The 13024-nt window shown below is 54.9% G+C and overlaps 1 protein-coding gene and 1 long non-coding RNA gene across 3 annotated transcripts in view; one reads left to right on the top strand and one right to left on the bottom strand.

Annotated features, from left to right (window-relative positions):
• USP30 (ubiquitin specific peptidase 30) overlaps window positions 1-9311 on the bottom strand; it is a 29126-nt gene extending 19815 nt beyond the window's left edge. The window contains exons 1-3 of one of the 2 annotated variants that reach the window (XM_070066013.1): window positions 9137-9311; window positions 5709-5818; window positions 2989-3171 (exon numbers count right to left, since the gene is read on the bottom strand). In XM_070066013.1, coding sequence (XP_069922114.1) covers window positions 2989-3171; window positions 5709-5818; window positions 9137-9219 — 376 coding nt within the window. In that variant the 5' untranslated portion in view covers window positions 9220-9311. The remainder of the gene's footprint in view (window positions 1-2988; window positions 3172-5708; window positions 5819-9136) is intronic. The other variant, XM_051835849.2, reaches the window with a different exon arrangement.
• Window positions 9312-9380: 69 nt separating this feature from the next.
• On the top strand, window positions 9381-10362 carry LOC138847424 (uncharacterized). Its single transcript, XR_011385235.1, has 2 exons — window positions 9381-9973; window positions 10103-10362. It is a non-coding gene; the product is annotated as an uncharacterized lncRNA (long non-coding RNA).
• The last annotated feature ends 2662 nt before the right edge of the window (window positions 10363-13024 follow it).

Raw genomic sequence — 13024 nt, 5'->3', positions numbered from 1 at the left:
TGAACCAGTGGATGGAAAATCTCTCTCTCTCTATGTAACTGACTTTCAAATAAGTAAATAAATCTTTAAAAAAAATTAAAACTGGTTAAAACGGCAACTTTCACATTATGGATACTTGAGCACAGTTTTTAAATGGGCAAAGGACATAAGGAAGCAATTCACAGATGAAAACACGCATACGGATGAGCTCACAAAAAGGAACACGAATGACGCACAGCAGGTACGTAGCTGCTGCACCACACGCTCGCCCTCAAGTGCTTCAAGTTCCCACGAAGACGATTTATTCGTGTCTTACACGTATAATTAAAAATTATTTCTAAAATGACGAAATAGTGGGCCGTTGCTGCAGAATAATGGGTAAAGCTGCATGCCTGGGATACCAGCATCCCATAAGGGCCCCGGTTTGAATCCCGGCTGCTCCACTTCTGATCCAGATCCCTGCTGATGCACCTCGGAGAACGGTGCAGGACGGTCCAAGTACTTGGAGCCCTGCTGCCCATGTGGGAGACCAGTGTGGAGTTCATGGCTCCTGGCTTTGGCCTGGCCCACACTCGGCTGTTGCAGACATTTGGAGAATGGACCAGCAGATGGAAGATTTCTGTTTCTCTGTTGCTCTTGCAAATAAATCAATCTTAAAAAAGAAAGAGAAGCAGAAGTAGGGAAGGAAGCGTATGAGAGAACTTCAAAGAGTTACTGGAAAAATGGATTTAAAAGTTGGGCTTATTTGGCACAAAAATATTTTGAAATGATTTATGCAAAGGTTCTTCAACAGGTTTGTAAGAAATGTGTATTGTGAAAAAACTGCATGGATTTTTAAAAAGTTGCACAAGAATAAACATCTTTTAAAACATTTTTAGCCGGCGCCGTGGCTCAATAGGCTAATCCTCCACCTTGCGGCGCCGGCACACCGGGTTCTAGTCCCGGTTGGGGCGCCGGATTCTGTCCCGGTTGCCCCTCTTCCAGGCCAGCTCTCTGCTATGGCCAGGGAGTGCAGTGGAGGATGGCCCAGGTGCTTGGGCCCTGCACCCCATGGGAGACCAGGAAAAGCACCTGGCTCCTGGCTCCTGCCAGGATCAGCGCGGTGCGCCGGCTGCAGCGGCGGCCATTGGAGGGTGAACCAACGGCAAAGGAAGACCTTTCTCTCTCTGTCTCTCTCTCTCACTGTCCACTCTGCCTGTCAAAAAAAAAAAAAAAAAAAAATTTTTAAAAGGTTTATTTATTTATTTATTTGAAAGGCAGAGAGAGAGAGAGAGGGAAATCTTGCATCTACTGGTTCAATCCCTCAAGGCCACAACAGCCAGCGCTGGACTGAGCGAGGAGCTGCATTGAGTCTCCCCGTGGGTGGCCACCACCCCTGCCTCCCAGGGCCGTTGGCAGGACGCTGGATGGGAAGCAGAGGCAGCGCTCACCGCCAGGCCCTCCACACAGCATGCAGGTGCCCCAAGTGGAGGCTTCACCAACCCCGCGCCACAACGCCCAGCCCACCCTGCGTTTTAATTCCACATTCCCCACGAGCTTTTGGAATACTCCTCGTTCACACAGGTGAGCCCGGAGGTCAAGGCTAAGCAACCCTCAGTTTGCACGAGGACTTCACGTGGACAGCTTTGCACACGGTCTGTGGAGTGGTTTCTTCCTTCCTTCCTTCCTTCCTTCCTTCCTTCCTTCCTTCCTCTCTCTCTCTCTCTCTCTCTCTCTCTTTCTCTCTCTTTCTCTCTCTTTCTCTCTTTCTCTCTTTCTCTCTTTAACAGTAAAAGATACTATCCTCAAGTCACCACTTTTGCAGAGGGGCACACTTGCTTCAAGAAGAGGTCTGTGTCAAGGTCACACAGAGGTCACATAGCGGAATTCCTTCATGAAGCAACACTCAGCTGGGTGTTTTGTACATCCAGGTTTTTTTGTTTTGTTTTTTTTGACAGGCTCTGGCTGTGAGCGTCTTTTCAACTTGATACTCTGCAGCCCACGCCCCTCCCAAATTAAAAAGCAAAAACAAAAACAACTTCCCTAAAATGATTCTAAGCAGCTGCGGGCCTCGGCTCCTCCCGTCCTGTGCTGGCCACGCACGCTGCTCCCCCTCGGGGTGGGGCGCGGGGAACATCCCAAGCAGCGGTCACACACCATGCATGTAGTGTGTTCTGCATGATGCCCACGGGATGGCAGCAGAGATCCCAGGGAAAACACGCCACTCCCACGGTCAGAAAAGTGATCAACAAAGAAGGCCCACGAGGGGCTCCCTCAGACCTTCCCAGGCAAGATACACCCGAGTCGGGGCCGGTATCAGCCAGTCCCCGGGGGGGCTGCTTCCGGGACGCCAGATCGCGGGCCTCTGTTTCTAACTATCTCCAGGCGCCAGGTCTCAGATGTGGGGTCGCGAGCAGCAGGCTGCCTCCCCGAGAGACTGCACTCAGTGACACCCCCAGCAGCACAGGGAGTTGCCCGGATTTGGTGCTGAACCTTTGCTGACGGGCCCGAAAATGGCAGTCTGATGTTCTCTGTGTTTCTCTGGTGAGGGTCACGGAGGCTGCCCGAGTGCCCGGCGGCCGTGGGGAACGCCTCTCTGACAGCCTTGCGTCTTCAGCGGAGCTCCCCTCTCTCTAACTGAAATGTTGTCCAAACCTGTGTGCGTCTTATAGCACCGCGTCTGTGTGGCAGCGAGCTTTCCCCTCCTTAAACAGCTGCTATTAAACCATTCTTAAGTAAATGGATCTTTCTTTGATGTTTTTTTTAAATGCCTGTTGCTATCTACTGAGCTCTTGGGGGGTTTCTTTGTGACGCTCTGTATGATCTTATTCTACCAAAGGCTACTGACGAGCCCCTCACCTGCCATCACCCAGGACCCCCCAACTCCACCCTCACCTGCCATCACCCCCAACTCCACCCTCACCTGCCATCACCCCCAAACTTCACCCTCATCTGCCGACACCCCCAACTCCACCCTCACCTGCCGTCACCCTGGACGCCCCCAACCCCCGTGAGCCCCCGGCACGGTACCTTTCAGCAGGCGCAGCAGGGTCAGGGACAGGTACTGGTGTGGGGGCGGCTCCTCCTGCTCCTTGGCGTACTGGGCGGTGAACTCCTCCAGCCACTTGATGAAGGCGGGGCAGGCGGACAAGCCTTGCAGCAGGGAGTTCATGAAGCAGGTGTTCCCCAGATTGACCAGGCCCGGCACGAGCCCTGAAAGAAGAGCAGGGGGCAGGAGGGAGGAGCACGTCACGTGGGACAGGGGCAGGGTCTCGTCCACAGGGGCCTGGGGGCCAGGCCTGGTCTGCAGGTGCTGCCCCGGTAGACCGGGAGGGACAGCAGGAGAGGTCGCTGTGATCTCTGACACACGTCGTGGCCTCCACGGCAGCTCAGCCAGGAGTGAGTGAACGAGCACTCACTGCCGCCTGCGCGTTCCCTGGCACCTGCCGCCTCCCCATCCTTCAGAAGCGAGCCGAGCTCCTCAGGGCAGAGCACACCATCCCCTTGGTCTGCCAGGACAGCGCCGTCGTCCTCACCTGCGCCCACACTGGGAGCCCTGCGTCTGCACTGAGGACACAGCTCCCACGGTTCGACAGAGAGAACACACCCGACCCGCAAGGTGGGCGGCTCCTCAGCATGGTCTGAAACTTTTAGAGTTGACTGTCGTATTATTATTATTATTTTTTGACAGGCAGAGTTAGACAGTGAGAGAGAGACAGAGAGAAAGGTCTTCCTTCCGTTGGTTCACCCCCCAAATGGCTGCCATGGCTGGTGCGCTGCGCTGATCCGAAGCCAGGAGCCAGGTGCTTCCTCCTGGTCTCCCATGGGGTGCAGGGCCCAAGCACTTGGGCCATCCTCCACTGCACTCCCGGGCCACAGCAGAGAGCTGGCCTGGAAGAGGGGCAACCGGGACAGAACTGGCGCTCCGACTGGGACTAGAACCCGAAGTGCTGGCGCCATAGGCGGAGGATTAGCCTAGTGAGCCGAGGTGCCGGCCAGAGTTAACTTTCAAGGTTTTAAAACTCTACCTAAATTCTTTTTTTTTTTTTAAATTCATTTGATTTTTGAGAGGTAAACTTTTTTTTTAAAGATTTATTTATTTATTTGAAAGAGTTACCCAGTGACAAAAGGAGAGGAAGAGAAAGAGAGACAGAGAGAGAGGTCTTCCATCTGCTGGTTCACTCCCCAATTGGCCGCAATGGCCAGAGCTGCACTGATCCAAAGCCAGGAGCCAGGAGCTTCTTCCAAGTTTCCCATGCGGGTGCAGGGGCCCAAGCCCTTGGGCCATCTTCCACTGCTTTCCCAGGCCACAGCAGAGAGCTAGATCGGAAGTAGAGCAGCCAGGACTCGAACTGGTGCCCGTATGGGATGCCGGCACCGCAGGTGGCAGCATTACCCGCAACACCACAGTGCCAGCCCCTAAATTCTCTTCTATAAATGATGGTCAGGAGTTCAAAGGATGCTCTGCAAAAGGAACTCCTGTATTTCTGTTTCTTTGTTCTCAAAAAAATTGGAACTGTATTGTAAACATCCCACAAAGAATGACGACAATTTAGTCCAGTTTGTGTCTTTGTCAATGATTGTTTATGAATGATAACTGTCAAAAATATATTTTATAAGTTAAAAAAAAGTAATCACTGAGAGAGACACCATTGTACCCATTCTGATCAGACTTTCTGCAGGGACAAATGAGATCTGACACACGTCCCTCTACTACTGAAGATCTTTCTAAAAAAACTCTCTTATTATAAAAGTTCTGGGGCTGGCACTGTGGCACAGCATGTAAAGCCACAACCTGCAGTGCTGGCATCCCAATTGGGCACTGGCTTGAGTCCCGGCCTCTCCACTTCCAATCCAGCTCTCTACTATGGCCTGGAAAGGCAGTGAAAGATGGCCCAAGTGCTTGGGCCCCTGTACCCACATGAGAGATCCGGAAGAAGCTCCTGGCTCCTGGCTTTGGATCAGCTCAGCTCCGGCCATTACAGCCATCTGGGGAGTGAACCAGCAAATGGAAGATTTTCTCTCTCTCTGTCTCTGCTTCTCTGTAACTCTGCCTTTCAAATAAATAAATAAATCTTTGAAATAAATAGATAGGGGCCGGCGCCATGTTGCAGTAGGTTAATCCTCCACCTGTGGTGCCGGCATCCCACATGGGCGCAGGTTCTAGTCCCGGCTGCTCCTCTTCCAATCCAGCTCTCTGCTGTGGCCTTGGAAAGCAGTAGAAGATGGCCCAAGTCTTTGGGCCCCTGCACCCACGTGGGAGACCTGGAAGAAGCTCCTGGCTCCTGGCTTCGGATCGGCTCAGCTCCAGCCCTTGTAGCCATCTGGGGAGTGAACCATCGGATGGAAGACTTCTCTCTCTGCCTCTCCTCTCTCTATGTAACTCTGACTTTCAAATAATAAATAAATAAATCTTAAAAAAAAAAAGATGTCTGTTTATAAAGCGAGCATTTAAGTTTTTTAAAATTATTATTAATGAAGACCCTAACGCGGGAGCTCCCCCGTGACTAGCAGCTGGTCAGAGCAGGCAGACACACCACGGAAGACACGATTCCCACGTCCACGACAGCAGGCAAGGCGGCCACGACGGCGCATGCGCCACCTCCAGCCAGCGGGGCCCCAGGTGGAGATCCCTCCACCACAGTGGGCTCCTGAGTGGGCGTGGCAGCTGCGAGAGGAAACCCGGGAGCCCCCGCAGCGCCTCGCAGGGGCCGACGGCAGGGCCTGGGCCCGGCTGCGCTCGCTCCTACCTTTCCTGCGCTTCTTTCTCTCCGTCACCGGCCCCCAGATGACGTAGATGCCCGCCGCGAGGGCCGCGGCGATGCCGCCCAGAACGCCCCAGTTCCTCATGACCTTGTACCTGAAAAAGAAAGCGCGCTTACCAGCTGCCCGCATCCCAAACGCCGCACGCCAACGCACGGACGCCAGCAAGGACGGCACAGGCGGCAAAACCCCCACCAAGGACCCGGCCTCCTGCTGACGTCCGCTGACCGGGCGGCTGCACGAAGGACGCCACGGCTTCAGGATTGAAACGTGAGTGGGAGCCCGACCTTCCCAGAGCCTCGCCCTCCTGCTCGGCCTCCCACCCCCTGCACGCCGGACGCCACGCCAGCCACGCTCAAGTCCCGGGCTGCCCGGAATACTCTCCCCCCGGCTTGGCTCGCTCCTGCACCTGCCTTCTCCGCTCCTGGGATCCGGAGCCCTGTGCTGTACCCAGTTCCACTCACCCCCTTTCACACAAGGTCACTGCTCCCCTGTCTCTCGTCCATCTCTCTCAACTGGATTCACTGTCTCTGAGGGCCGCGGACTTGTCTGTTTTGTTCAATGACGTATCTCATGCCTGGCAATTAGTGGGTTCTCTGTAGAAAGGGAATTCTAGGGGCTGGCACTGTGGCACAGCAGGTTAAGCCACTGCCTGTAATGCTGGCATCCCACATGGGTGCCAGTTGGAGTCCATTTTTGATCCAGCTCCACTTCCCCCCGCCCCACAGGCAGAGTTAGTGAGAGAGAGAGAGAGAGAGAGAGAGAGGTCTTCCTTCCGTTGGTTCACCCCCCAAATGGCCACTACGGCTGGTGCGCTGCGCCAATCCGAAGCCAGGAGCCAGGTGCTTCTCCTGGTCTCCCATGAGGGTGCAGGGCCCAAGCACTTGGGCCATCCTCCACTGCCTTCCTGGGCCACAGCAGAGAGCTGGACTGGAAGAGGAGCAACCGGGACAGAATCCAGTGCCCCGACCGGGACTAGAACCCGGGGTGCCGGCGCCGCAGGCGGAGGGTTAGCCTAGTGAGCCGCAGCACCAGCCTCAGCTCCACTTCTGATCCTGCTCCCTGCTAATGTGCGTGGGAAGAGGAAAGAAGGTGGCCCAACGACTTGGGTCCCTGCCGACCATGTGAGAGACCCTGATGGAGCTCTGTGCTCCTAGCTTTAGCCTGACCCAGCTCCAACTGTTGTAGCCACTTGGGGAGTGAACCAGCGGACAGAAGATCTCTCTCTTTCTCTCTGTCTCTTCTCTCTCTGTAACTCTACCTTTCAAGTAAAAACCTTTAAAAAAAAAAAAAAAAGGAACTCCTTTAGAATATTAAACATGGAGAGGGTATACAATAAAGGGTCTTATGAGTGCTTAAAAAATTAAAGATTTCTTGATTCCAGGCTTGAACACTGAAGTCATTCTTTCAGTACACAGTTTTTCTAAAGTTAAGTGCCTCCGCCAAGTTAGCCAAAGCACGTCCTCATACCAGGATCTGGATCACGTGACCTTGGCTTTGACCTCAGGTCAGCCAAGAGTCACTGGACATCACAGTGGCTCTCCCTTACACCAATCAACATTTTTTCGTGTCATAGCTGGTAACTGAATTTCAAACACATTTTTGTGCTTCTAAGACAGAATCAATAGATTTTGTACAGAACTTGGTTAGGAAAGTGGGGTCAGGGGCCGCCCTTGTGGTACAGCAGGTTAAGCTGCTACCTGGGACGCCAGCATCCCACGTGGATGCTGGTTCGAGTCCCGGCTGCTCTACTCCCGATCCAGCTCCCTGCTAATGCCCCTGGGAAGGCAGCAGAGGACGGCCCCTCTGACCCATGGGGGAGACACTGATGGAGCTCCAGGATCCTGGCTTTGGCCTGGCCCAGCCCCCGCTGTTGCAGCCATTTGAGGAGTGACCAGCAGATGGAAGATCTCTGTCTCTCCTTCTCTCTCTCTAACTCTTCCTTCCAAATAAAATACATAAATATTTTAAAAAGAAGAGGAAGAAAGTGGAGTCACATGAATCTGGCTCAATCTTTGCTGTTTCGCCCCCTAAGCCTCCGCTTCCCCATCTTTACAATGGGCACAATCGGAGGGACGCTGTGGGGACGGACCAGGCCTGACGCACAGGCTGGGGTAAGAGCTTAGCAAACATTAGCTGCTGTATTAGGAAGGCTTCTCATTCCAGGTTCACCCATCAAAGCCACTTGTGGGGTTTCTCACTGCATCACTGTGCTTTTACGCAACACACACTCCCAGAAGTCCCCAGCAAGGTTGAAGAATTCTGTCCCTGCAGGGCTAGGGCACTTTGCTTCAAAACCCTCTCATCAAACACAGGTGTTCACGCACACGCACCCCGAGCCAGGCACTGTGACCCCGTCATCTCTTTCTGCAAACAACAACCCCACGAGGCGGCTGCCACCACCACCCGCGGATTCAAACTCAGAGCCAAGGCCAAGCCGGTCACAGCGCGTCAGAGGACACGGCCTGAAACCACGCGGGGTCCGGCTCGCCACTCCGTGCTTACAGTCCTGGAGGTGGAGGAATGGGACTGGAGGCAGGACTGGCCGGCGGGCAAAACCCCAGGAAGCTCCAGTCGTTAGCAAAATGACAGGGGGGGAGGGGGGCTGGGCGAGGCGTCAGCTGGCTTTTCCTCCCGGCCATGCCACCAGCTGAGCTTAGGGGGGCTCAGGCCAGGCTGCCTCAAAGCCCATTCCCCACGCACAGAATGGGGGCCCTGGGCAGGACAGCCTCGGGGGCGCCCAGCCCTGGGATAATGGGTGCGTTAGCCCTGCTCCAGTTCCAGAGGAGGCGGATCCACGTGTGCAACAGGTCTCAGCCATTCAGGGTGGGCAGCGGGGGCCTGGTGCTCAGCTCTGCCCAGCCCTGGGGGTGGGGGGAGGCAGTGAACAGAAGGAGGGGGTCGCAGGCTCTGACAGCGACAACAGGGGAGGGGCTTGCGGGGAGGAGCCCCGCGCGGGATAGCGAGCCTCCAGGCCGACTTGGAGAGCCTGGCCAGACCGGGGGACCCTGGCTGGGGCAGGGAGGGGGACAGAAGGGTCGGGGTCCCCCCAAAGGACTGCGGGGTCCTGGCAGTCTCGGGGCGGTGGGGGGTGGGGGCACGGGCAGCACTGTCAGAATTCGGGCTTTGACAGGACCGTGGCCCTGGGGGTGCTGGGGCCCACCCTGGCTCACGGCGCGGGTCGGGGGCTGACTTTCCTTCCCGAGGAACGCAGACAGAACTGGGGCTGCTGGAGGCCCCGAGAGGCCTGCGTCCTTTCCGCCTCGGTCCCGGGCCCCCGACCCTGCTGGACGCAGACGCCTCCGGAGCACCCCCTCGGGCCTGCGGACCCCGACTGGGGCGTGAGAAGGCCGCCAGAGGCCCGGCTGGGCACCCCGATCCTGGCCTCTCCGGCCGCCCCGCCCCCAAAGCTCACCTGACTGCGGCCCCGGTCCGCAAGAAGCGCTGGATGGCCCTGTCAGCTGCGGTCATCGCCGCCCCAGCCCGGGAACTGAGCATTGCGGCCGAGCCTGAGGCCCGCTGCCGCCCCCGCCGCGACCGCTGCCGCCGGACCCGAAGGCTCCTAGGGCTCCAAGCCTCCCAGGGCTCCCCAGGCGGCGGAACCCACGGCCACGTCCCAGATCCTCGGGGGAAGGTAGGCCAACGGACGCACGCCCCCCCCCCCCCGTCCCCGTGAGGACCGGAAGTAGCTACCACCGGAGACCAATAGCTGACGGACCACGACCTGGTTCTACCTTCCCCTTAGCAACGGGCGCCGGCGTCGGTTGCTAAGGGAGGTCCGGGACCCTCGGGTCCTCCTCGTTTAGATTTTGCCCAGACACAGCGCTCCGAAGAGGGACCTTGGGCCATGGTTTGAGATTTTCAGTGTGGAGAGGGAGGCCACTTTTCAAAGGTGAGGTCTTGCACGTTCAGTTGTTCCTGTGGTCAGCGGAAGTGGATGGAGAGGGAGGGCCTGCCATGGCGGTGGCGCGTCTCTGACAGCATCAGCAGGGCACCCGCGGCGATCGTAGCCGCCACGCTTACTGCTGGCTTGGGTGCCGGGGTACTGCTAACATGGCACGCCCCTTATTCACATGGACTGTTCACACCGACCACAGCATCGCCCACATTCACATCCCAGGAAGCCCAGGACATTTGGAAAAGTATCAAGTCTCTGGATACAGCTCGAGAGTGCCTAGGGAGCTGTGAGATCCGTCAAGTCTGCGTCTGCAGAACAAAGATGTTCAAAACAAATAGAATGAGACCCACTCAGGTGATTAAACTTGTAGCCAGACTCAAGCAAGAGGTGAACCTCTTAACCGTGTTTTACCGGGAATAGGCGTGCGGTGCAGTGGTTACATTGTCACCCGGGACGCCTGCAACTCTGAGTGTCTGCTTCCAGTCCTGGCTTCTCGGTGCTTCCGATTCAGCTTCCTGCTGGTGGACACCCTGGGAGGCAGTGGAAGATGGTCTGAGTCGTTGGGCCCCTGCACCCATGTTGGAGACCTGGAAGAAGCTCCTGGCTCCTGGCTTTGGATGGGCACAGCTCCGCCTTTGCAGCCATCTGAGTAGTGAACCAGTGGATGGAAGACCTCTCTGTCTGTCTCTATCTCTCTCTGTAACTCTTTCAAATAAATAAGATAAATCTTAAAAAAAAGAAAACACTGTCATATCAATGAGATAATTTACCATATGTTTTTGTGCTAGGTATGTCTCAACTTGGACCACCCACTACCTTTCACGTGCTCCGTCTGTGGCCAGTGGCTGGCTACCCACTGGACAGCACTGCTGATGGAGCATTAGCACCAAAGAGATTTTTCCTTTCCACGTAATCACTTTTGCAATTCCAGACCAAGTAATTGCACCTGCTTTAGTAAAAAAAAATTAACATATTAGCTCAGTGATTCTCAAAGTGTTTTGTCTTTGGATCCCTTGAAATTGTTTTCTTGTTCATGTGAGTTCTATCTAACCATTTAAAATTAATTGAAATTGAGAAATTGTTTTTGACCCCTTACATAAAAGTATAATTTACAAGGCAAAGTTTGCTTGTTTTTAGTTTACAATTCTGAGTTTCTATAAACACAGTCACGTAACCAACACCACAATCAAAATGGAGAATCACCTCTGCCTTCAAATCCCCCCCCCCCCGTCTCTCTGTAATCAACCCCACCACCCACCTCCAACCCTCGATCATGTAAAAACCTGGAGTGCAGGAGCAAACGTTCTGTTAGAAGACAGAAGCTCGACCCAATCAGATACTGGAAAGCCCTGGGAAACATCTGGGGTAAGTCACGAGTGAAGGAGAGAAGGGAAGGCAAACTGTGTCGTAGTCTTGACCTCAGTAACCCCCGAAAGGACTATGGATACCCTCAAGGAGCCTGAAGTCCACACTTTGAGAGTCACCACTTCAGCCCTGCTGGGTGAGTGCCCTCCACTCCCATTGCAAGTCTGCTCAGGGCTCTGCAGTCCAGACCACTGGAAGCGATTGGCATTTATAGAATATCCATGGTCAACCACTCCACAGGTGTTTCCAGCACACTGCATGCTTTATCTCATTTTTAAATGAGAGAGAGAGAAACACTAGCACTCCCATCTGGGGGTTTACTCCCCAAATGCCCAGTGGAAGTCAGGAGCCAGGAACTCCATCCAGGTCTCCCACGTGGGTGGTAGGGACCTACGTACTTGAGCCATCACCTGCTGCCTCCCGGGGTGCACATTAGCAGGAAGCTGGATCAGAAGCAGAACTGGGACTCGAACTAGGTACTCTGTTGGTGGATGTGGGCATCCCAAGGAGCCGCTGACCCCACTGAGCCACAACACCCACCCCAAGATGCTAAACGGCACAAGCCAGCAGTTAGTGGACTGCTTTTCTCCACTAAGAGGGCACTCACTTCAGAGCCTCCCAACCCCACCCAGACAGAAATCCTGTAATCAGGAGTCAGAATCTCAGCCTAACAGATGTATGCAGTTGTGTGAGTCACAGCTGCTTCTTTTCTTAACCAGGAGGGGCTCTCAGGAGCCAGCTCCCTTTGACAGATGAGGAATCAGGGGTCGCAAACCATTCCTCACCAAGCCCCTCCTCTCCCTGCAGAGACGCTGGGTTCATGGCCCACTGTCTGCTGAGAGCATTGACTGTGGCAGCAGCATGAAAAGAAGCTGAGTGCAGTAGCCCCAGGACCCTGCAGACCCTGGACCCACATTTCACACTGAACAAGGCTGACACTTGCAGCCCAGAGGTTCTTGTAGGAGGGCTGTGACATGAATTCCCAGGCCAGGCCATAAGAGACGTTGCTGCTTCTGCTTGCTTTCCTTGGACCCCTCGCTCTGGGTGAAGCCAGCTGCTGTGTGGTGGAGGCACTCAGGCAGCCATGGAGAGGTCCATGAGGCAAGGAACTGAGGCCTCTGGCCAACCGCTGAGACCAACTACCCAGCTGTGTGAGTGCGCCATCTGGAAAGTGGTCGTCCAGCCCCAGCAAGCTGTTTTTTTTCCTTCAATTTGAATTTTAAGGTCAAAGAGAGACAGACAGACAAAGATCTTCCCTTTGCTGGTTCACTCTCTAAATACCTGCAACAGCTAGAGCTGGGCCAGACCATGCCAGGAGCCCAGAGGTCAGTCCAGATCTCCCAAATGGGTGGTGTGGACCCAGCTTCTCAATCCATCGCCAGCTGCGTCCCGGAATGTGCATCCACAGGAAGCCGGAGTCAGAGCAGGCAGGGACTCAAGCCCAGGCACTCCCAGGAGGGATGCGAGCCCCAGGCAGGGTCTTCACCACTGTGCCAAATGCTCACCCCCACCAGACACGTGTTTAGAATGAGACTGAGCCCTGGCTGACAGCTGCCTATGCTCTCGTGGGAGACCCTGAGCTTGAACCACACAGCTAGGTTCTGTTGGACTTCTGGCCCACAGACACTGTGTGAGATAATAAAATTCTTTCTTTTCTTTAAAAAGATTTTATTTGAAAGGCAGAGTTACAGAGAGAGCGAGGAAGGGGGGGAGGGAGGAGAGAGAGAGAGAGAGAGAGAGAGAGAGAGAGAGAGAGAGATTGCATCCACTGGATCCCTCCAAATGGCCACAACAGCTGGAGTTGGACCAGGCCAAATCCAGGGGCCTGGAACTCCATCCAGGTCTCCCATGTGAGTGTCAGGGGCCTAAGCACTTGGGCCATCTTCTGCTGCTTTCCTAGGCACATTAGCAGGGAGCTGGATTGGAAACGGAACAGCTGGGACTGAAACCACTACTTACACAGGATGCCAGAGTTGCAAGCAGTGGCTTAACCCACTGAGCCACAGCATGGGCCCATCTATCAGCTTCTAAGATGCTAAG

The sequence above is a fragment of the Oryctolagus cuniculus genome, chromosome 21 (genome assembly GCF_964237555.1).
Source record: "Oryctolagus cuniculus chromosome 21, mOryCun1.1, whole genome shotgun sequence".
In the NCBI taxonomy this organism is placed as follows: Eukaryota; Metazoa; Chordata; class Mammalia; order Lagomorpha; family Leporidae; genus Oryctolagus; species Oryctolagus cuniculus.
Note: the sequence above shows the minus strand (reverse complement) of the source record. Positions and strands in the feature narration are given on the sequence as shown.